This window comes from Mercenaria mercenaria, chromosome 17, assembly GCF_021730395.1.
Source record: "Mercenaria mercenaria strain notata chromosome 17, MADL_Memer_1, whole genome shotgun sequence".
NCBI classification, from domain to species: Eukaryota; Metazoa; Mollusca; class Bivalvia; order Venerida; family Veneridae; genus Mercenaria; species Mercenaria mercenaria.
This window is the reverse complement of record NC_069377.1, coordinates 19,035,613-19,058,546: the sequence shown is the minus strand read 5'-3', so window position 1 is coordinate 19,058,546 and position 22,934 is coordinate 19,035,613. Positions and strand designations below refer to the sequence as shown.

The window sequence follows — 22,934 nt, the reverse complement described above, 5'->3', positions numbered from 1 at the left end:
AGAACTGACAAGATTATGCAATCAGTAACTGTTTTATGATAGTTAAATTAGGAACAATAGTCGTAAATCTCTTTGTTTTTAGCACGTTGGCGGTAAAACTACATGTAGCCTTTATGGAAGAGATTGTTGAAAACGGTCAATTAAACGATAATTATTTTAAAAGGTTGTAATTATTTAAGATCTACATCGATTGTCACACATATTCTGAATGAAAATGCTGAATGCCTTTGCCGACCGACCCATGAAAATTGACCCGACTCCAAATATTTTATATTGTCGATTTTATCTTCAAGATTTATTTATTCCTTTAAGGATTCAATTTAATTATTAGATAAATGTTTAAGCTTTAGAATGATACCAAATTAGCTAGAATCTAAATCACGACGACCAGGTTGATTCTTCGTTTATAGTAAGTCTCCTAATTCTGTTCACTTTGGGAACGCAATAAATTCACGTGCCGAACTATAGATGTATTACCTGTATACATGTATTTACCTCCCTTAGAAAGCTAGACGACATTTGCCGCAAATTAATACAAGCGAGTGAACAATGCTTATCTCGGGGAAACTACATGTATATTATGATAATTTTGCATGAAACAGACGAATACCAATGTCACGGTGTATGTCCCGGACAAAAGGTAAAAATCCCGGAAATTTTAACTCAGAATCCCGGAAACGTTCTGAAAAATTATGGCGTGTATGCTAAAATCTGGTGTCAAGGCCCTTTGATATTGATAGAAGAAGATGGATTTCTTGTAGTAAACTCATTCAAATGGAAAATCAAGGCATGGAATAATTCATTTTTGTTCTTGTGCGTCCAAAATTGAAAAATAAACATTCGCGGACCATCGCAAATATAAAATCAAAGACCTCAAATAATTCATCCTTTCTTCTTGTATCTTGCATGTATTTCTTCTTCTTCTTTTTCAATACAAGCAATTAGGATTGATTAAGCTATCAATTTCTTTCCTCGTCGATACTAATGAAAAATCATTATGAATGATAAGCCATGCAATCAATATATGTAGTGATTATATTATCCGGCAATTTCCAAGGCCAAACGTTTTGCATGTTTGTGAATGAATGAATGAATGAATAGATGTATAGCACTAATAACACACGAACTGATAAAAACATTCGCGGGCTAAAAACAGGTATAAAGTCTAAGACATGAATAAATCCATCATTTCTTCTTGGGTGTTTCCGAATTACATTCAATCTAAATATCCGATTGAGAAAAAAATTCATTCATCCTGATTCATTTGTAGTGATAAACACATTCGTGTGTCATCGCCGTTGTAAAAATTAAATGCATGCATCAATTACTCTTTCTGCTGCACATTTCCAACGCTCATGTATACAATGCAAATAATTACTAGTATAGAAAAAAAATAATCAACTAATCCATCCCTGTTTTATTCAGTAATAATATAAGACCTTACGAAGAATATAACACCAAAGACGTGTGTTGATACTTTACTTATGAAATTGATTCCTCCGTGCAATATTTTATCAGGAGCAGCTGGCACCTGGGTAGCCCCACCGACCTTCCGTAAGCCAGCTTGATGGCTTCCTCACATGGAGAATTCAACACCCCGAATGAGGCTCAGACCCATATCGGTGAGGGGCAAGTTGTTTGAAGTCAGCGATCTAAACCACTCGGCCACTGAGGCCCCATTCAGCTAGGTCGGACCCTTAAACCAACGTGTAGATAACATGGCATTTTGATTATTAAGAAAGCACATAATTAACCGTAGTCATTCAGTTTAGTTCAATTCAGAGAGCTATAAAATGTATTTTATACTTCTTTGTTTAATTTTAGCTGTTACTTATGAACTATTAAGTGAAATATGTGTTCGTATTTTAAAAATAATTCCGCGGATGCTTCTATGTATACTACGGTTGCATAGCGGGGACATAGGAAACATTTTATTTATCACGTGCGCACGTGTTAGCTACCACGTGCGAACGTGTTGGCTAACACAAGCGAACGTGATAGCTAACAAGTGCGAACATGTCCCCTCTATGCTACCGTAGTATACACTGTTCCAAGTTGTTTCTCGTGGTTGTAGTTTCCGTTGGTAGTGACCTGGCACTCATGAATATTTCGTATATTTCCGTAAATTGATTTTCAGTGTTCGATCACATATATAACTCTTAATTGATATACTGTTGCACGTGCAGGTAACTGAGTGGACAAGCGGTGTTGCTGCCAATATCAGGGTCGTGGGTTCGAATCCTACCTCTGACCATACCTTTTCCCCCAAATTTTATATGCAAACTTACCAATACCACTTATTTGATCAAACGTATCGTGATATTTATGGTCTATTTACTAAAAGTTATCATATTTACTCGTTGTAACAAAGTAGAATAATTTGTTTTATGTATTTTAGATAAAAAGGCATGTTACCCGTCATAAGCGTACTAGAATATAAATACTACAAGAGAAAACACTATTTTTTTTTAAAAAAAAAACATAATACATAAATTTATGTAAAAATAAAACAGGTATCGTTAACATTATATTATATTTTAAAAAAATGATACCCGTGGTAACGTGCCTGGAAATCAAACCCACCGTGACATTGGTTAGCTGTAAAATATGGTTATTTTCCCGATACAAATATTAGGTTAATTAACGAAAACGCCCGAAAATATTTTCAAAGATTAATGAGTGCCAGGTCAATACTTACGGACATATTAAGAAAATAAATACAATCGTCTAACATAGACTTCATCAAAATGCTATATAAGTTTGCACTCATTCATCGATCTCTTCGTAAATAAATTGTACATATAGGTTCTGCGGCACAGTTTTACTGCAACATTAATTGATACTAATTGTATGCATATTAATTAATTTTATGGGATAATCGGCATGGCCTAATTTAACCCTCTGCCATTTAATGGAATCGGCCAATCAGCGCGCATTCATCTAGCCCGAGGCGATAACATCTGGTTGAAGTGACCGCACGCACTAATCTGTATATTGCAAAAATGTCTTGTCATTAGCGTTATTCTGCAGAGGAAGACGAAGGCTCGGGTAAGTATTTATTTGATTTAATTTTTGATTAACTGAATTAGACAGGTTTTTTTTCTAAATATGAGTTCTTTTTGTAACAAGGCAGATCATGAAATACTTAAATTCATGACGTTGTTTATTTCATAATCATATTTGTTGACTTCCTGATGAAGACTTAATAAATAGTCGAAAGGTTGTATGAAAATGGAGTTAGCCTTGTACTTCTCCTGTTCTCTGTTGTTGTTTTTTAAATCAGTCGGGAATACGAGTTGCTGCGATTTAAAGAAAAATATTTAATGTACAATTATGTAGATGAAATAATACACTTCAAACGAAATACTCTTTTAATTGCTAGCGTCAGTAAAAATTGTCTATTTACTAAATTATTAAATTATATAATTATGATATGAAAAAGGAAATTCAGAATAGCCGTTAAGTAGTTTCATTCATTCGTGAAATCTTTCATTCATTCAGTCATTCAAGCACAATTAATTCAACAATTATTTCATTCATTCTTTCATTCATTAGTAGACAAAAATTCCAGTCACCAAAAGCTAATGTTGCAAGTGTTTGAAATAAAAGAAAATATCGTGCAAAAATATTTCATGAATACCATTGTGGTTAAACAAGAAAAAAGTTACAAAGAAAAAAATATATTTCGCAGAAGCAAAGTAGCCACGGCTAACTTCTTTACGAATTAGGCGGCACGTACATTCATTCATTCGTTCAAAACTGGAATCTCGTGAAAGCATTCATGAATTTAGTATTAACGATCTTTTATCTTTAGAAAATGGGTAATCTAACTGACAAAATAATGCTTTTCTAGACTAAAATGTAAGCGGTTGTGATGCGTATTATTGTTTCATAGTATCGTATCAAAAAAGGTTGGTTATAATAAAATTTCAGAATTTTTGAAAGTTTTATTATCTTTCAATATGGAAAAAATACACACCTACTCTAGATCTTTTGTTTGCCTAGGGTTTATATATTTTGAAACAACTGTAAGAACATTAAAAATCTCGCCGGAAGGTCGATTTGTGCATGTAAACGTGTTCTTACTCTAACCAGACCTGTTCACGTGCACAGATAGACCTGCGCACGTGCATATTCAATCATTCTGAGAACAAAAAAAAAGTCATTTGTTAGAAAAAAATCGAGTATGTCTGTAATTTCGATCTTAAAACATATCATGAAATATTTAGAAATCGTTAGATATTATACATCTAACACTTAAGTTTACTTTCTTGTAAATATATGAAACATGATATTAAACATATGAGCCGCGCCATGAGAAAACCAACATAGCGGCTTTGCGACCTGCATGGATCCGAATGCGCAGGCTGGTCAGGATCCATGTTGTTCGCTAACAGTTTCTCTAATTGCAATAAGGTTTGAAGGCGAACAACAAATATCCTGGATGCGCGGGCTGGTCTGGATCCAGGCTGGCTGCAAACGCACTATGTTGGTTTTCCCATGGCCCCGCTCATATTATTATATATATGTACACAATATAAGTAATTGCGTAGCTAAGTCTTTTATTTCAAATGTACACCACCTACCGATTTTCAACGGACTATTACGAAATTTTCATAATTTACATATGTATTTCCGAAAGATTGGTATATTTTCAGTTTTCTGTTATTACCTCTAGCTTGTGTTAAAATTTTCTCTCCAATGATTTCAAATTTGTCAAGTGAAATAACTGTAAAAATCATAAAAACTAAATTCCCGAGAAAAAAGACGATACAAAGACAGAATAAGGTGATGCATAAATACAATGTAAAAACCATAAAAATACCTATAAGTGTATTAACATATTTTATGACCCACCTTGAAACAACACTAGTCGGGTAATGCTTATCCCTAGGCAATGTTGTAATACACAATGAAATTTAAAGTGTGATTAAATATTTGGCACAGTTAGATTATTTTATGTTAATTGTAACTGTGTGCAATCTTGGAGGGAAAAAAAGATAACGCAATTTTCAAACTAAAAATTAAAAGAATACCAAATACAGGCATTAAAGGCAAAGTTCGACATTTTTTAAATCTCTGGAAATTAATGCTATATTTCTTAATTTCTGACAGACTATATGTTACAGAAAATGAGAATTATTTGTTTTAACTACTTTTTATGATGAAAATTGAAAAGCGTTTGTAAATTTAACGCGCATTGAACATCAAACCCTCCTCAGCATTAATGGTAACGACAACGGAAAACTTCTTTATTGCCGCGGCAGTCCGGGTTCGATTCCTGACGCTGTCATCTTTTATTTTCTCTTGATATGGTATTTTTAAATAGTTGAGAAACAAAAATTCCTATTCTGTTGTTCGTAATATGACCAAACTTCAATTTGAAAGATAATCTTTATGATCTGATAGTATCGAATACTAATATTTGGTAACACTTATACGAAATAATGTAAATTATATTGATTGATATCTTTTAATATTTCATTTAGGTTAATCTATAAGATTGGATACATGTGTCTAACAATTATACTTGTTTTCTATTTCATACTTGAATACAGGACTGCTGAATAAAAGCATTTTAACATGAAGAGATAAGACGTTTTTGGTGAATCATTTTACTTGTCTAAAATAAATCTTAGTGAGAATATTACACTGAGCGCAAGACTGGAAATTCTTGAAAACTCTCCAGATCATTTTATTAAAAAAAAGAAAAAAAATAGTGGCAAATATATCATACAGAATTTGCTAATTTACCACGTTTTTAAGAAATGTTTGAAATAAAATGAATCGCGTAATGGTGGACAGGTTATAGAACACTAATATAGCATAATAACGACGAACAGGTTATGTGACTCTATTTTTTGCTACAATAAATGGCTACGAATGTTTGTGTTTAAGCTAGCTTTCGTTTAAATAGTGGATGTATTTTTTACATTTTAGTAGAAATAGAATGGGAAAGTGTTATTTAGATCACATCGCTGCACTTAATATGCTTTTGTAGAATCTCTCTTGAAAATATCTTCCCTACTTTTGTCGTGACTTTGTCAGTTTGAAGACAATTCTTCAAAATGAGGTGGCTGCGTGTGTCGGCACTATGAACACCATGCATTATATATAAAAGGTTGGGGATAGATTTTAACGTAATATAACTATTAAACGCAAATGAAACACTTTAAATAAGATGACTGTATATCTAGTTTCTTTGCGCGAAATGAGCACTTAAATGATGTCATCCCTGCCCACACGTCATTTCATTTTTTTCACATCATTTATAACGTTAAAATATACCATTCTCTATATCTGTTAAATACAAGAGTCCATTTATATAACCTTTAATGCGTGCAAATTCTATTTCAGGTTGACACAAGAGATTTTTCAATTAACTCCAACTGGACGACGATTTGTTTTCAAGATAGAGAATACGCTTATGTGAGAAGTTTGGTCAGTAGATGCTGACAGACAGCCCGGATGAGCCATCGTACTCAGTGACATTCGTACCTCAACAGACAAAAGCTTACATTTATTGAGATCATGAAACTGAAGATTTCCATGGGGTGCATCATTTGTAACCTGCTTACATATTGAATTCCAACACAGAATGCATCATGCATCTTTTCAAAGCGCTAAATTTGAATACATCTTCAGACATTAGAAAGGATGTACTGCTCTTTTAGCAGACGGCAAATCGAAAAGCCTATAGTGGGAATCAACATTCACTGGAATAACGAAACAATTGTAAACAGTAATAAAGAAGTGTTACTATACTGATTTGTTGCGTTAACGGTGTTTTTTTTTTCAATTAGAAACGAACATCTAAAAATGCATAATGTTATTGATTGCTATAAGATTCTTTCACTGGTTGTAAGTGCAGATGGGAATTTCCGGCTTCGAGGGTAACTATTTAGCCAAGAGCCGGATATTCACATCTGCACCTATAACCAGTGACAGAATATTTTTCTTGCATACCGACATGAAGAAATAATAATAATAATAATAAAATCAATCGAACTTCTTTATAGAACTATTTCTTATAGCAGCGTAATTAAACAAAGCGCGGGAAAGCAACGTCCGTAAACAGGAAAGATGTCATGACGTTTCATAGACAAATAACAATGTTTAGTTCCGATTTTGTTTTATCAGTTGCAGCGTAACGTTATGAATTTTTGATAAAATAACGTCCTTTGAATCGAGAAATATATTATCAGGAACCAAGAGGAACTGTCAAGGTATTGGATTTTTATTTCGTTTTTGAAAGAAAATATAACTACATGAATCATCTCCATATATGTAGTTCGTAATACGTCATTTAAAGCACGAGAGTCATCTTACACCCCGGATGGATTTTTCCAGCACCGGTAAAAATACCGGAAATCCCCGTCTGGTATGCAAGAATTACATTTTCTGCTTATTTCATTTGGACAAAAAATAAAAATAACGCATAATCGTACGAGAAAAAAACAACTTTTTTTTTTTTTTTTTTTTTTTTTTAAAAGTATTTATGTTATATATAATGTAAATTTAATCTGACTTGTCTCCATTGATGATAATGTTTTTCTCATACCCTGTCTTTGTCTTGATTTTTCCTAACATACCGTATTCTGCTAAAGGTTTGTTTAACCTTCATTCTTTGTCATCTTTCAGTGTGTGCCCCATATACCAGATTAGTTCTAATAAAATAAAAATACGGGATAGTGCATATACGGGAAAAATCTGGCCAACGTATATTTCAACAATACTGTTCCGTGTATTTCCCGTATACGAAAAAACAAATTCAGTCTGTATGTGACACAAATACGGGATCTGTATCCTACGTATATCTTGCATATACGGGAAAAACCCTGGCCCGTATATCAACAAAATACAGTTCCGTATATCCCCTTATATCAGATGCAAATAAATTCCGTATATGCCACATGTATGGGATCCGTATATTACGTATACCTTGCATATACGGGACAAGTCCGTAGCCCGTATATCAAAAAATACAGTTCCGTATATGCCCCGTATATGTCAATAGTACGGGATCCGTATACTTAGTACATCATGTGTATACGGAAAAAATCCGATGCCCGTATATTAGAAAATACAGGTCCGTATATGTCCCGTATATTAGATGCAGTTGCAGTCCGTATATGTCAAAAATACGGGCTCCGTATACTACGTATATCCGGAATATACAGGCTCGTATACGTGTTCCGTATATTCTAAAATACGACAAGTATACGGGATAAAATTCAAAGACCCTTCGAATACATGGAAATAAAATCTATGTTAAAGCAGAACATTAATAAACATCATTTCTTATTGATTTTTTTTGAAAACTCGTATATTTAATATATACGGGAAATATACATGTATGTATATTCGGCGTATACGGGATCCCGTATATGCATGACAAATATACGGACTTCCCGTATACTAGATGTTCCGAATACGGGATTGTATACTAGGTCCGTATATTTATAATATACACCCCGTATACTCCCGTATTTTCAAAATATACGGGACTGTACACTCCCGTATATTGACACTTTTTTCGCAGTGTAATGGTTCTCTATGAAGATTATTCAAATTGTGCCCCTGGGGTGAAAAGAGGCCTCGCCCCGGAGGTAACAAGTTTTACATAGACTTATATAGAAAAAAACTTTAAAAATCTTCTTGTCCAAAACAGCAAGGCATAGAGCCTCGATACTTAGCCTGTGGCATCGGCATCTAATGGTCCTCTATGAAGATTGTTCAAATTATGCCCCTGGGCTGAAAAGAGGCCCCGCCCCAGGGGTCACAAATTTTACATAGGCTTATATAGGAAAAAACTTTAAAAATCTTCTTGTCTGAAACCACAAAACGTAGGCTTTTGATATTTGGTATGTTGCATTGCCTAGTGGTCCTCTACCAAAATTGTTCAAATTATGTCCCTAGGGTGAACAGAGGCCCTGCCCTGGGGGTCCCAAGTTTTGCATAGACTTTTATAGGAAAAAAACTTTAAAAAATTTCTTGTCTGAAAGTTCAAGGCCTAGGCCTTTGATATTTGGTACGTAGCATTACCTAGTGGATCTCTAACAAGATTGTTCAAATTATGCCCCTGGGATGAAAAGAGTCCCCGCCCTGGGGTTCACTTGTTATAGGAGTTCTATAGGAATAAATACTTAAAAAATTATCAGATCATATTTCCTAGACTGTTTAATTATAATTACCTGATGACCCCAAGCGATTAGGGGTCACTTGACTGTGACCTTGACCTACTGACCTACTTTCTTCTTTTTTTAAGATACAGTTTTGAAATTTGGATGACATGTACAGTTTTGCAAACCGATCTTAAAACTGACTTTCAGTGACTATGAATGTCACCTACTGACCTACTTTCTAATATTTTACAGTTGCCATTTTAAACATGTGGCTCATATTACTCAGGTGAGCGATTCAGGGTCATCATGACCCTCTTGTTTTGAATTTCTTCCCTTTGTTGTTCCTGTCCTTTGGGCTTCAACAGTCAAGTTCTTTAAATTTTGCTCCCATCCTCCATGATGTAATCCTTTGGGCGTATATTGCCCCGCTTGGCGGAGCTCTTGTTTTGTCTGGTCTATAACTTTTTTATGCATGGATGTATATTTAAATAACTTGGCATAAATATGTACCATTACATGACAATGTGTCATGTGTAAAGGTCAAGGTCATAGGCACCCAAGGTAACTTTCTTTTTTATTGGTACATGAAATTCCTTCCATTTTATATGATAAAGTACAATATATTGCATTTTCATCAGTTTTCCCACTATTTCCCCCTAATTCAAAAAATGATATTATGTTTAATGTAAAACAGTTGGTAGTCAGAGATATAAAAAAAAAGCTAGTAGTTACAGTTCTAGATTTCCAGAATGCAAACCCAGGCACAAGTTATATTTAGCTCACCTGAACAATGCTCGTGAGCTATTGTGATCAAGCTGTGTCTGTCGTCCGTCCATGCGTCCGTCATCAACAATTGTGTTTAAAAGACATCTTCTCCATAACCACTGAATGGATCATGGATGTTCCTTGGATGGTCCGCTACCAAAGTTGTTCAAACGGTTTCGCTTGGTTACACATAGGGGCCGCCAGAGCTAAAAACAGAAAAATCTTCAAACGACATCTCCTCCTAAAACGATTGTCCAATTTTGAAATAATTTCACACAAATGGTCCTTATGTCAGCCTCTACCAAGATTTTTCAAATTATATTGATTCGTCAAAAAACATGGCTGCCAGAGGGCATGGATATTTTTCCCTATATGTATATAGTGGAAACTTTAAAAATCTTCTTATGTGAAACTGCTTGGCCAATTTTAAAATAATTTTACACAAATGGTCCTTGTGTGACCCTCTACCAAGTTTGTTCACATTATTTCGATTCGTCAAAAAACATGGCCACCAGAGGGCGTGGTCACTTTTCCCTATATGTATATAGTGGAAACTTTAAAAATCTTCTTGCGTGAAACTATTGGCCTGATTTTAGAATAATTTTACACAAATGGTCCTTGTGTGAACCTCTACCAAGATTGTTCAAATTATTTTGATTTGTCAAAAAACATGGCCGCCAGAGGGCATGGTCACTTTTCCCTATATGTATAAAGTGGAAACTTTAAAAATCTTCTTGTGTGAAACTGCTCTCCCGAATTTAGAATAATTTTACACAAATAGTCCTTATGTCACCCTCTACCAGGATTATTCAAGTTATTTTGATTCGTCAAAAGACATGGCTGCCAGAGGGCGTGGTCACTTTTCCCTATAGTGGAAACTTTAATAATCTTCTTGTGTGGAACTGCTGGCCTAATTTTAAAATAATTTTACACAAATGGTTCTTGTGTGACCCTCTACAAAGATTATTCAAATTATTCTGATTCGTCAAAAAACATGGCTGCCAGGGGGCGTGGTCACTTTTCCCTTTATGTATACCATACTTGTCCAAATTATTGCCCTAAGGTCAAAAGATGGCCACACCCCTGTGTCTGACATGTACTTACTATAGGCTTTCATATTTGAAACTTTGAAAATCTTCTTCTCTGAATCAATAATAGCTAGAGCCTTAATATTTGGGTGTGATATCAGATTTGTAATGTCTGCCGTAATTGTTCAAATTATTGCCCTAGGTTTCAAAAGTGTGTGTGACATGTATGTAATATAGGTTAACATAGAAGAAACCTAACTCTGTACTTATACAAGCACACTTGAAACCTTGTACACAGGTGAGCGCTTTAGGGTCATTGACCCTCTTGTTGTCGAGCCCGCTTGGGGAAGTGAAGACATAGTTGTCCAAATGGCTGTTCGGTGTATGTGTGTGCATCCGTGCGTACGTCCGTCCGGATTTGTTTGTCCGGACCATAACTTTGACATGCATGGAGCAATCTTATTTATATTTGGCATGAATGTTAACCTCAGTGAGACGGAGTGTCTTGCGCAAACACCAGTTCCTATCTCAAAGGTCAAGGTCACATTTAGAGGTCAAAGGTCAAATTCAATAAAGACTTTGTCCGGAGCATTGCTTCTTCATGCATGGAGGGATTTTGATATAACTTGGCACAATTGTTCACCATCATGAGACGGAGTGTCGTGCGCAAGAATCTGGCCCCGTGTTCACAAAACATTTTTCGGTCTCAGCTGAGTTTGAGTTTGAAATTTTAATATCAATTTTACCGAGTCGTCAAGGGTAAATAGCACCTGACACTGACCATCAATAGTGGATAGGCATTTGAAAATAGTTATCAACTTAAAATTTAGTTTTAAACATGTTATTTAGATATAAATGACATATACAGTTTCATTATCAAACTCAGTTGAGACTGAAAATGTTTTGTGAACACGGGGCCAGGTCCCTAGGTCTAAGGTCAAGGTCACACTTAGAGGTCAAAGGTCAGATACAAGAATGACTTTGTCCTGAGCATTTCTTTTTCCTGCATAGAGGGATTTTGATGTAACTTGGCACAATTGTTCACCATCATGAGATGGAGTGCCATGCGCAAGAACCTAGAATTACTTCCCTTTGTTGTTACTATAAATAGCTTATATTGTAACTTTTTTTATTACTGGTCGTAGGGAAAAATCAAGACCACTTTTATGTAGTACAACATGCATGTTACATCCAATTTTGAGGTGTATTTTGACCTATCTCTACTGGTAAGGATTTTTATGTTGACTTAGAATTTTTTTTTTTTAAGATTTACTTCCCTTTGTTGTTACTACAAATAACTTATATTGTAACTTTTTTCAATCTTTTTTTTATTTGGCATAAATGTTTGCCTCAATGCGACAGAGTGTCGTGTGCAACTCCCAGTCCTTTTGACAGCTGACGGGCTTGACATGTTGCCCATGGGCATCTAGTTTTATTGACAACACTGGTATTAACTTTCACTGGTTTGTAATTTAACAAAAGCTGTCACAGATGTTTCTAAGCTATTTTAAGTTTAAATTGAACCTATTTAGTAATACTGAGATAGAGCAAAAGTACATCACAATTTGAACCTGAAATTTTAAATAAAAAGGGGGCATAGCTCGTAACATATTGGTGCCAGGTTATAGAACTTTCGTCGTATGAATCATAATGATACGAGTGATGATGCGGAAGAACTGTTTCAAGTTTGAATCACATCCATATAGTAACAACAGAGATATAGTGAAAAAACATGAAAATTACCCTAAAATTCTAAGTAAAAAGGGAAACATTAAATTCATGAAATAGGTATGGCCCTTGTGTCATATGATGTGGGTGATGATATGGTACAACTATTTTATTTGAAACAATTTTTTATAACATTATTAACATTATACTGGTTGGGAACCAGTAGCCGGACAGGACCAGTTTCCGGACACATGTAATATCCTCTTTATTTCGGTATTATTCACACAGTTGTTTCATCTGTATCATTTGGATGTTTGTTCTTCATGTCCATGACAAACCACTGCTTTACAAGGCTGTATAATGTTAGGTTTTATGATGATACCTCACCTGTGCATCAAAATTTAAACGAAGGTGTTGATGCGGAAGTACGAAAATGCTGATGCTGGGTCGAGTAAGATAGTTCTCCCTATATATTGTCAAGCTAAAAACATTTTCATTAGCACCTTTCCATTAGCACCATATAAATGCGAACAGTCATTTGTTTGTTAATTACCTGCCTTTGATATGATAAAATATTTCATTACATTTTTATTTCTTTTTTCTTAAAAATTTAAAAGTAAAATTATATTAAATATTTGAATTATACAGATGTTAGCAATTGAAAGCATTCACCAATTATAGATTTCCAGACTTTTTCAAACTAATTTTTATTTTTACGCCTCTTCATGAATTATATGATAAATAGGTTTTAGTTTTAAAAGGTCCATATTTGCTTGAAATTTTTATCTTAGAAAACTGATGAAACAGCTTTCCAAATAAATGTAATGCATACTTACATGGTTAGAAGCACTTTTTTTATATTGCACATGAACTGTTACAGTTAGAGCCTTAAAGGGAGGTAATAAAACGATAGATTCAATACACATTCTAGTATATTAAGCAATAATCAAACCTTCCACAAATGTTAAGGAAAGTAATTATCAGAAATAGGATTTAACAAGCAATTACCTTGCTCAATGTGTTCATTGAAGAAAATTGCTGCAAAAAATGACAATATGCAATGTAAAGATATATATTTTTAAATACTTAAGATATAGAAAATATTCATGTCAATATTTGTTATATGCATATGCAAGTTTCCCTTCCTAAATGAATGAATGACCTTAATATCATATGACTGTTTCAGATAGAAGGAAATAACTTTGAGAAATCACATCCAATCATAGGAATAGTGGTCATGTGTTTAGCTACAATAAATGTAAGTATAACAGATTTTATTATATTATCATGAGGTAGTTAATGATACTGAGTAATGTTGCCAGTATTTTTAGCTCACCTGAGCATGAAGTGCTCAAGGGTGAGCAATTGTGGTCAGTAATTGTCTGTCATCCATGTTGTCCGTCAACATTTTCCTTTAAACAACATCTCCTCCTAAACCACCAGGTTAATTTTGATGAAATCTCATGGGGATGTTCCTTGGATGGTATTCTTTAAAAATTGCTCTGTTCATAACTCTGGTTGCCAAGGCAACCAAAAGGAAAACCACAGGTCCTAGGGCTTTGATATCTGGTACGAGGGCTGTTCAAAAATAAAGTATACTTTGACTATAGCTTTTAAATACTTTAATAAAGTAAAACAAGAAATATATCATTACAATTCGCAATCTTTCTACTAACTTCTCTGAAAATTTGACTTGATTATGATTATACAGTCAGAGTAATGGTTCCTGGAAAATAGTTACTTACATGAAATCGGCATACGGTATTAATATTTCAACAACGTTAACAATGTTTTGACTTCAGCGAAATGCTTTCATTAAGTTTGCATTAACTCATATATTTGTAAATCTCTTTGATTGGTTTTGATAAATAATACTAAATCATCATCAGTTGTTTGGTCAGAATACTGAAAAAAGTATGACCGCTTATGTCAATCATCTCAGACAGGTTTCACACCATGAGTAGTTGGTCTTTATCCAAGGCATCATAGATTGACGTTAACTTCGAATCACAGATTTTTAACTTTAACTCACCTGAGCATAAAAAAATTTGCTCAGGGTGAGCTATTGTGATCACTCTCCGTCCGGTGTCCGTCCATCGTATATCTGTCATCTGTACACACTTTCCTTTAAACAACATCTCCTTTTAAACCACCAGGCCAACTTTGATGAAACTTCACAGGGATGTTCCTTGAATGGTCATCTTTAAAAATTGTTCAAAGAATTGGATTCCATACAGAATTCTGGTTGCCATGGCAACCGAAGGGAAAAAGTTTTTTTTGTCTAGAGCTTTGATATTTGGCATGTAGCATCATCTAGTGGTCCTCTACAAAGATTGTTCAAATTATCTCCCTAGGGTCAAATATGGCCTCACCATTTGGGTCACATGGTTTATATAGACTTATTATATAATGAAAACTTCTTGTACAAAACCACATGGCCTAGGGTTTTGATATTTGGTATGTAGCATTGTGTAGTAGTCCTTTACCAAGATTGATCAAATTATCCCCTGGGGTTAAAACTGGCCCCACCCCGGGGTAGGGGCACATGGTTTAAATAGACTTGTATAGGGAAAAACCTTTTAAAATTTTTTTGTCTCAAACCATAAGGCCCAGAGCTTAGATATTTAGTATGTGGCATGCTCTAGTGGTTCTTCACCAAGATTGTTCAAATCATGACCCTGGGGTCAATATATGCCACGCCCGAGGAGTCCCTTGTTTGTCCAATAACTTCAACCACAATTGGAGTCATTAAACATTCCAGTGACAGCTCCAGCTTCCTCAGATGTGCCAAGTTTCACTATCTAGCATCAAATAGTCAAGCGCGCTGTCTCCTGTGACAACTTTAAATTTGTTTTATTTTCCACCAATTTTTATTTTAAACGTGAAATTTTGTACCCTCACCTGGTCACCCCCTCCCCCCACCTCCCAAAAGAAAATCACACGCATTACCTGCCTGTATTTATTTAGTAGAAACTTTTAACTGTTCAAGCAAGCAACTAAAGTCAAGTGAGCAATATAGGGCCATCATGGCCCTCTTGGTTGTTTTTTCCTTCAACCTTTGTTGATTTTTACCAAGTCTGTGCCATTTGTGAATTGTTCATGACCGAACATTGCTGTGGCATCTGCTTCATTGATTTATAAATTCCAGTTGGTGTTAGCTAAAATCTCTACATGACTCAACAACTGTCCAATTATCTCAGCAAGTCAGTGATGACATAACCTGCTTTATAACCAGCAATACTCACTTAGTTAAAATGTTGTTTACTTCCGCCTCCCACGTTCGAATGACGCTATACTTTCGGTGCATGTCACCTTGATGTATTGATGCTCTCTAGTAAACAAGTGGACTTTCAGTGCAAACACTAGCAGTCAAATTTAAATTTTGACAGAATGATGAGAAAGCGATTGCGCTGGTTATGTGTAGCCATGGTAATTTAAACGTTTTATGCATTTTGACTATCAGCAAAAATGCTACAAAAAATATATGACGTCATCTTTGAAAACCAGTCCAGATGCAGCTTGACATAATACTGTGAAATCATTTAATTTCGTGGGCATGAAATTTCGTTGTTTTGGTGAAAACGGCAGTTTCGTGGGGATATAAATTTGTAGATTTCAACTTTTGAACATACAGTGAATGGGAACTTTACTTTTTCGTTGGGATTAAATTTCGTGGATTGACTCAACCACGAAATCCATGAAAATTAGTCCCCCACCCCCCCATGAATATTAATGATTTCACAGTATCGAGAAATGAGCAGCTTTCTAACACCTGTTTCAATAAGCAAAAATTTGAACGTTCAAATATGGCTATAATAACAGCTTACATTATTCAAAATTACACAAAGATTGCGATATACTTCAAAGTGCAGTACATAATAGATGGCGTTTAACAACAGAAGTCTATGTTATTTTTGAACAGCCCTTGTATGTAACATCATCTAGTGGTCCTCTACCAAGATTATTCAAATTATCCCCCTAAGGTCAAATATGGCCCCGCCCTAGGGGTCACATGGTTTATTAGCTCACCTGAGCCAAAGGCTCATGTTCACACTGGCCATAGCTTTCACAGAAGCGGTGGTTCCAACGCCGCGGCAGTGGAGGATTCATCGCAGAAGCGGTGGATAAATATGGCAGGCTGACTACATTATGGGAAGTTTTCTAATGATTTTTCCCATCTTTTTTCACGATTGAATAAAAACAACCAGTGAGACAGGAGCCCACGTGTTCTCTTCAAGCCACAAACACTTGTTCGGTGCAATTCTTTGTCATGAATGTAAACACTTCTGTACAATTTGATGAGGGACTGCGGTTTTAGTAGAATTTCCATCACAAATGGTAAAATATTGTTCAAAGCGACCCCTGAGCACGTTTGCATCAAATCGTAAGTATGACACTGTCAAGCAAAAACTATTTCTTCACCACTTCTGCAACGAATTCTCCACCACCCCGGCATTAGAACCACCGCTTCTGCGAAAGCTATGGCCAGAGTGATGGTGAGCTTTTGTGACCGCTTGATGTCCGTTGTCTGCCGTGCATCCGTCATTTTTCTAAAAAAATCATCTTCAAAACCACTGGGCATATTTACACCAAACTTCAAAATTATTTAAAGAATTGAATTCCACACAGAACTCCAGTTGCCATGGCAACCAAAAGGAAAAACTTAAAAACTCTTCTTGTCCAAAAACGCTAGGCATAGAGCTCGATATTTGGCATTTGACATCATCTAATGGTCCTCTATGAAGGTTGTTCAAATAATGCCCCTAGGTAAAAAGAGGCCCCCCGCCACCACCCTGGTGGGGGTCCCAAGTTTGACATAGACTGATATACGGTAGGAAATTTTTTTTAATCTTCTTGTCTGAAACCACCTATAGGCCTTTGATATTTGGTTCCCCCCCCCCCCCCCGGAGGTGAAAAGAGGCCCCACACAGGGGGTCCCAAGTTTTACAGAGACTTATATAGGAAAAAAAATTCTTGCCTGAAACTGCAAGGCCTAAGCTTATGATATCTGGTATGTAGCATTGCCTAGTAGTCCTCTACCAACTTTGTTCAAATTATGCCCCTGGGGTGAAAAGATAGGAAAAAACTTTAAAAATCTTCTTGTCTGAAAGTTCAAGGCCTAGGCCTTTGATATTTGGAATGTACCATTGCCTAGTGGTTCTCTAACAAGACTGTTCAAATTATGCCCCTAGGGTGAAAAGAAGCCCCGCCCTGGGGCTCACTTGTTATATGAGTTATATAGGAAAAAATACTTTAAAAAATACTGTTTAACCATAATTACCTGATTACCCCAAGTAATTAGGGGTCACTTGACCTTGCCCTACTGACCTACTTTCTTGTTTTTGTGCGCCCCCCCCCCCCCCCCCCCCCCCCATTAGTGGTAGGGGCATACAGATTTGCTCTTGTCCATGCGTCCGTCCGTCCGAAGTTCGTGACACGCCTAGCTCAAAAAGTATTTGATATAAATTAATGAAACCTTGCATGAGTCTTTATCAAGATATGAACTTGCGCACCTATTATTTTTCGTCTGGCTCCGCCACCTAGTTTTAGAGTTATGGCCCCTGAAGTAGTCAAAAATGCACATTTTCACCTTGCATGAGTCTTAATCATGATATGAGTTTGCGCACCTCCTATTTTTCTTCTGGGTCCGTCCCCTATTTCTAGAGTTATGGCCCCTGAAATAGTCAAAAATGCACATTTTCACCTTGAGACACGCCTAGCTTAAAAGTATTTGATATAAATTGATGAAACCTTGCATGAATCTTTATCATGGTATGAACTTGCGCACCTCCTATTTTTTGTCTGGCTCCGCCCCCTAGTTTTAGAGTTATGGCCCCTGAAATAGTCAAAAATGCACATTTTCACCTTGTGACACGCCTAGCTCCAAAAGTATTTGATATAGATTCATGAAACCTTGCATGAGTCTTAATCATGATATGAACTTGCGCACCTCCTATTTTTCATTTGGGTCCACCCTCTATTTTCAGAGTTATGGCCCCTGAAATAGTCAAAAATGCACATTTTCACCTTGTGACACGCCTAGTTCCAAAAGTATTTGATATAGATTCATGAAACCTTGCACGAGCCTTAATCATGATATGAACTTGCGCACCTCCTATTTTTATGCCCCCGAAGGAAGGCATATAGTTTTTGAACCGTCTGTCTGTCTGTCAGTCTGTCGGTCTGTCGGTCTGTCCGCAATTTTCGTGTCCGGTCCATATCTTTGTCATCGATGGATGGATTTTCAAATAACTTGGCATGAATGTGTACCACAGTAAGACGACGTGCAGAGCGCAAGACCCAGGTCCGTAGCTCAAAGGTCAAGGTCACACTTAGACGTTAAAGGATAGTGCATTGATGGGCGTGTCCGGTCCATATCTTTGTCATCGATGGATGGATTTTCAAATAACTTGGCATGAATGTGTACCACAGTAAGACGACGTGCAGTGCGCAAGACCCAGGTCCGTAGCTCAAAGGTCAAGGTCACACTTAGATGTTAAAGGATAGTGCATTGATGGGCGTGTCCGGTCCATATCTTTGTCATCGATGGATGGATTTTCAAATAACTTTGCATGAATGCGTACCACAGTAAGACGATGTGCAGTGCGCAAGACCCAGGTCCGTAGCTCAAAGGTCAAGGTCACACTTAGACGTTAAAGATCATTTTTCATGATAGTGCATTGATGGGCATGTCCGGTCCATATCTTTGTCATTCATGCCTGGATTTTAAAATAACTATGCATGAATGTGTGACACAGTAAGACGATGTGTCGCGCGCAAGACCCAGCTCCATAGGTCAAAGGTCCTAAACTCTAACATCGGCCATAACTATTCATTCAAAGTGCCATTGGGGGCATGTGTCATCCTACGGAGGCAGCTCTTGTTCATCTGGGTCCGCCCCCTATTTCTAGAGTTATAGCCCCTGATATAGTCAAAAATGCACATTTTCACCTTGTGACACGCCTAGCTCAAAAAGTATTTGATATAAATTGATGAAACCTTGCATGAATCTTTATCATGATATGAACTTGCGCACCTCCTATTTTTCATCTGGGTCTGCCCCCTATTTCTAGAGTTATGGCCCCTGAAATAGTCCAAAAATGCACATTTTCACCTAATTATGTGCCTCACTCAAAAAGTATATAATGTAAATTCATGAAACCTTGCTTGAGTCTTTATCATAATGTGACCTTGCACACTTGGCATTCTTCTTGAGAATTTTAGCATTTGTTACAGAGTTATGGCCCTTGAAATAGCCAAAATAGTGGATTATTTGTTTGTGATGCTCATAGCTCAAAAAGTATATGGTATAGAATAATGAATCCATTTCATAATATTTTTTTTTGAGGCTATACCCCATTAAGACTGCAAACATTTGAATGACTTCCCCTTATTTGTGACAAATGTACCAGTGGGGGGCACACCCTGTGCCCTACAGACTCATTCTAGTTTAAGATAAAGCCTTAAAATTTGGATGACATATACAGTTTTGCACACTGATCTTAAAACTGACCTTCAGTGACTATGAATGTGACCTACTGACCTACTTCCTTAATATTTTAGCATCAGTTTTATATTTTAAACATGTAGCTCATATTACTTAGGTGAGTGATCCAGGGTCAACATGACCCTCTTTTATAGACTTGTATAGGGAAAAAACTTTGAAAATCTGTTTTTGCAAAACCACAGGGCCTAGGGCTTTGATATTTGGTATGTAGCATCATCTGGTGGTTATCTACCAAGATAGTTCAAATTATTCCCCCGAGGGTCAAATATGGCCCCCGCCCTGGGGGTCGCGTGGTTTATATGGACTTGTTTAGGGAAAAATTAGGAAAATATTCTGGTCCAAATCAACAGGGCCTAGGGCTCTGATATTTGGTATGTTGCATCACCTAGAAGTCCTTTACCAAGATTATTCAAATTATCCCTTAGGGGTTAAACATGGCCGTCCAAGGGGGCATATGGTTTAAATAGACTTGTGTATAAACAACATCTCCTCTGAAACCATTAGATGGAAGTTGATAAAACTTGGCTTAGATGTTCCTTTCAAACTTTCTCAAACGGTTCCTCTTGGTTGCACATAGGAACTGCCAGAGCTAAAAATAGTAAAAGCTTCTAACAACATCTATTTTCCTTATTATAGTGGAAACTTTAAAAATCTTGTTTGAAAATGATGGCCTGATTTTTAAATAAATTCACACTTATGGTCCGTATGATTGTGATCTATTACCAGGATCAAATTATTCTGATTTCTCAAAAAAACATGGCTGCCAGAGGGTGTGGTCTTTTTTTCCCTGTATGAATATAGTGGAAACTTTAAAAATCTTCTAGTTTGAAATTGCTGGCCCAATTTTTAAATAGTTTCACACAATTGACCCTTGTGTGATCATCTACCAAGATTGTTTAAATTATTAAGATTTGTAAAAAAAGCATGGCCGCCAGGGGGCATGGTCATGCTGCACTTTCCCTATATGTATATAGCGAAAACTTAAAAAATGTTCTTGTATGAAACTGCTGGTCTGATTTTAAAATAATTTCACACAAATGGTCCTTGTGCAACCCTCTACCAAGATTTTTTTTTCACAAACATGGCCTCCAGTGGGTGTGGCCACTTTCCCCTATATGTATATATTAGAAATTTTAAAAATATTCTTGTCAGAAACTGCAGGCCCAATTTTAAAATAATATTACAGAAATGTTTCTTTAATGGCCCTTTACAAAGAGTGTAGAAATTATTCTGTTTCATCAAAAAGCACAACCACTAAGGGGTGTGGTCACTTTACCCCTTATTTATGTAGTGAAAACTTTAAAAATCTTCATGTTTGATATTGTCATATCACATCATTTCCCCATTGTCTTACCCCACCTCAACAGCAACCCCCCCACACACACAAAAGTACATATTACCTGCATGTAAATATTTAGTAGAAACTTTTGACTGTTCAGGCAAGCAACTAAACTCAGATGAGCAATATTGGGTCATCATGGCCCTCTTGTCTCATACATGCCATATTTTCAGACGGTCAATAAGGGAGATTTGCCTCAGCAGGGCTATTTTTAAGGGAGATTTGGGTAAAAATAAGGGAGACTTTTATTCGGTCATTTTTTACGTGCTGAATAGCTGTTTTCAAGAAAAAATCATCAAGTTTTTTTACATTGAATTGATGAGTGGAGCCAACAGTTGTGTACAGAATGCATGATTATTACTTATAGCACTTAACTTAATCCAAGGATATTCAGAATTCCATGAAAGATTGAACCAGGAATTTTGTTTTTGGTTTATGTCTTGATGCTTCTGCATCTGGAGAGAGTGATCTTTTTGACATGTTTAAGCATACTCAAAAGATTGTGGAGATATCATGTCAAAACAGTCTTTTAAGGGCAGTCATTTCTTTTCATAAATGAAGTTGTTAAAACAAAAATGAAAGTCGTTTTGCTGGATTGTCCATATTTAGATTAAAACTACATGCATTTAACCTGGGAATTCTTCTCCCGTTAATTGTTGCAACATGACAATATCACAAAGGAATGGCAGTCAATTATTCGGGCAGTATGAATTGCAATTTATTTCGTAAAATTCACTTATCCGAATTCATGTTTGTCCAAAATTCTGTGTAGTCTGACGTTAAGGTTAAAGGTCAGTAATTCAAATCCTTCTTTGTTTCATATAAAAAACGACAACTTCAGGTCGTCTTTACGTATCTTTAGAGAACATCACTTTTTCCTACACCTATTTTTCATGGAAGTTCTATCACAAATTAACGAAAAAATGAAAAGAAAATAGGGGGTTATGTAGTTCCTAGTGAAATGCCAGTCAGTTGTGGTCTGCTACCCTAAAAATGGCGCATATTTGCTCTCGTCCGTGCAATAAACACCTACTTCCGGTTTCGATCTGCAAAACTTGCCATGTGGGGTGAATGAACATGAAAACCGTCTCATTTCATGCAGAATGTATTCTAGTAGTGAAAAATGGTGATTAAAGCACTCGTTCTACACGAATTTGCGCAAAAAATGGGAAAATTAGGATCTGTTTATTATGGACTTCTTTCGACTACACCACGGAAGCACATTTTCGACCGAATTACTGACCTTATTCCTATAAGAAATGTTTCTTATCAAATATCACACAATTTTCATTTCTATTTTCAAGAAAGATGTAATACCAAACATATCGCCAAGTTTCATTGTGAAATTTCGAGATTTTAGAGAAATATAGACATTTAATAGAAGCCACCCCCTACCAATTTACTGGGCTAAATTTTGGTCCTTATAATGGTCCTTTTATTGTATATTTTGGTAAAAGATTCACTCGTTTGCATTATTTTTCACTTGGATTCTGAAAAATCAT

The 22,934-nt window shown here is 36.0% G+C and overlaps 1 protein-coding gene and 1 long non-coding RNA gene across 7 annotated transcripts in view; both read left to right on the top strand.

Moving 5' to 3' along the window:
* Positions 1–22,934, top strand: part of LOC123536408 (putative ferric-chelate reductase 1) — a 287,726-nt gene that overhangs the window by 137,715 nt on the left and 127,077 nt on the right. For all 6 annotated transcript variants that reach the window (XR_006683316.2, XM_045319579.2, XM_045319578.2 and 3 more), the window contains exon 12: positions 13,773–13,844. Coding sequence is in view for 5 of the 6 variants with exons in the window: in XM_045319579.2 (XP_045175514.2) it covers positions 13,773–13,844 (72 nt within the window). In the remaining variant the exon portion in view is untranslated. The remainder of the gene's footprint in view (positions 1–13,772; positions 13,845–22,934) is intronic.
* LOC128550338 (uncharacterized) lies at positions 2,507–7,560 on the top strand. Its single transcript, XR_008368224.1, has 2 exons — positions 2,507–3,048; positions 6,358–7,560. It is a non-coding gene; the product is annotated as an uncharacterized LOC128550338 (long non-coding RNA).